The sequence below is a fragment of the Fukomys damarensis genome, unplaced genomic scaffold, assembly GCF_012274545.1.
Source record: "Fukomys damarensis isolate Sample0158 unplaced genomic scaffold, DMR_v1.0_HiC HiC_scaffold_23, whole genome shotgun sequence".
In the NCBI taxonomy this organism is placed as follows: Eukaryota; Metazoa; Chordata; class Mammalia; order Rodentia; family Bathyergidae; genus Fukomys; species Fukomys damarensis.
The window spans coordinates 56,499,179-56,499,559 of record NW_022900935.1 but is presented as its reverse complement, the minus strand read 5'-3'; the positions used below and the strand labels follow the sequence as shown (position 1 = coordinate 56,499,559).

General features: G+C 68.5%; 1 protein-coding gene across 1 annotated transcript in view; it reads right to left on the bottom strand.

Annotated features, from left to right (window-relative positions):
• Positions 1–377, bottom strand: part of Sox9 (SRY-box transcription factor 9) — a gene marked incomplete at its 5' end in the record, with an annotated part of 9,063 nt that extends 8,686 nt beyond the window's left edge. Inside the window, one exon of the mRNA XM_033767415.1 lies at positions 40–377. Coding sequence (XP_033623306.1) covers positions 40–377 — 338 coding nt within the window. The remainder of the gene's footprint in view (positions 1–39) is intronic.
• Positions 378–381: the final 4 nt, after the last annotated feature.

Here is a 381-nt window from a genome sequence, read left to right as displayed (position 1 = left end):
GGGCCAGCCCACCCTGCGCGGCGCCCCTCTGGGTCCTACCTCCAGAGCTTGCCCAGCGTCTTGCTGAGCTCGGCGTTGTGCAGGTGCGGATACTGGTCCGCCAGCTTCCTGCGCGCCGCCTGCGCCCACACCATGAAGGCGTTCATGGGCCGCTTGACGTGCGGCTTGTTCTTGCTGGAGCCGTTGACGCGCACGGGCATGGGCACCAGCGTCCAGTCGTAGCCCTTGAGCACCTGGCTGACGGCCTCGCGGATGCACACGGGGAACTTGTCCTCCTCGCTCTCCTTCTTCAGGTCCGGCTCGCCCTTGGGGAACGTGTTCTCCTGGGGCCGCGTGTTCTCCGTGTCCGAGCCGGAGCCCGATGGGCAGGGCGAGCCAGCC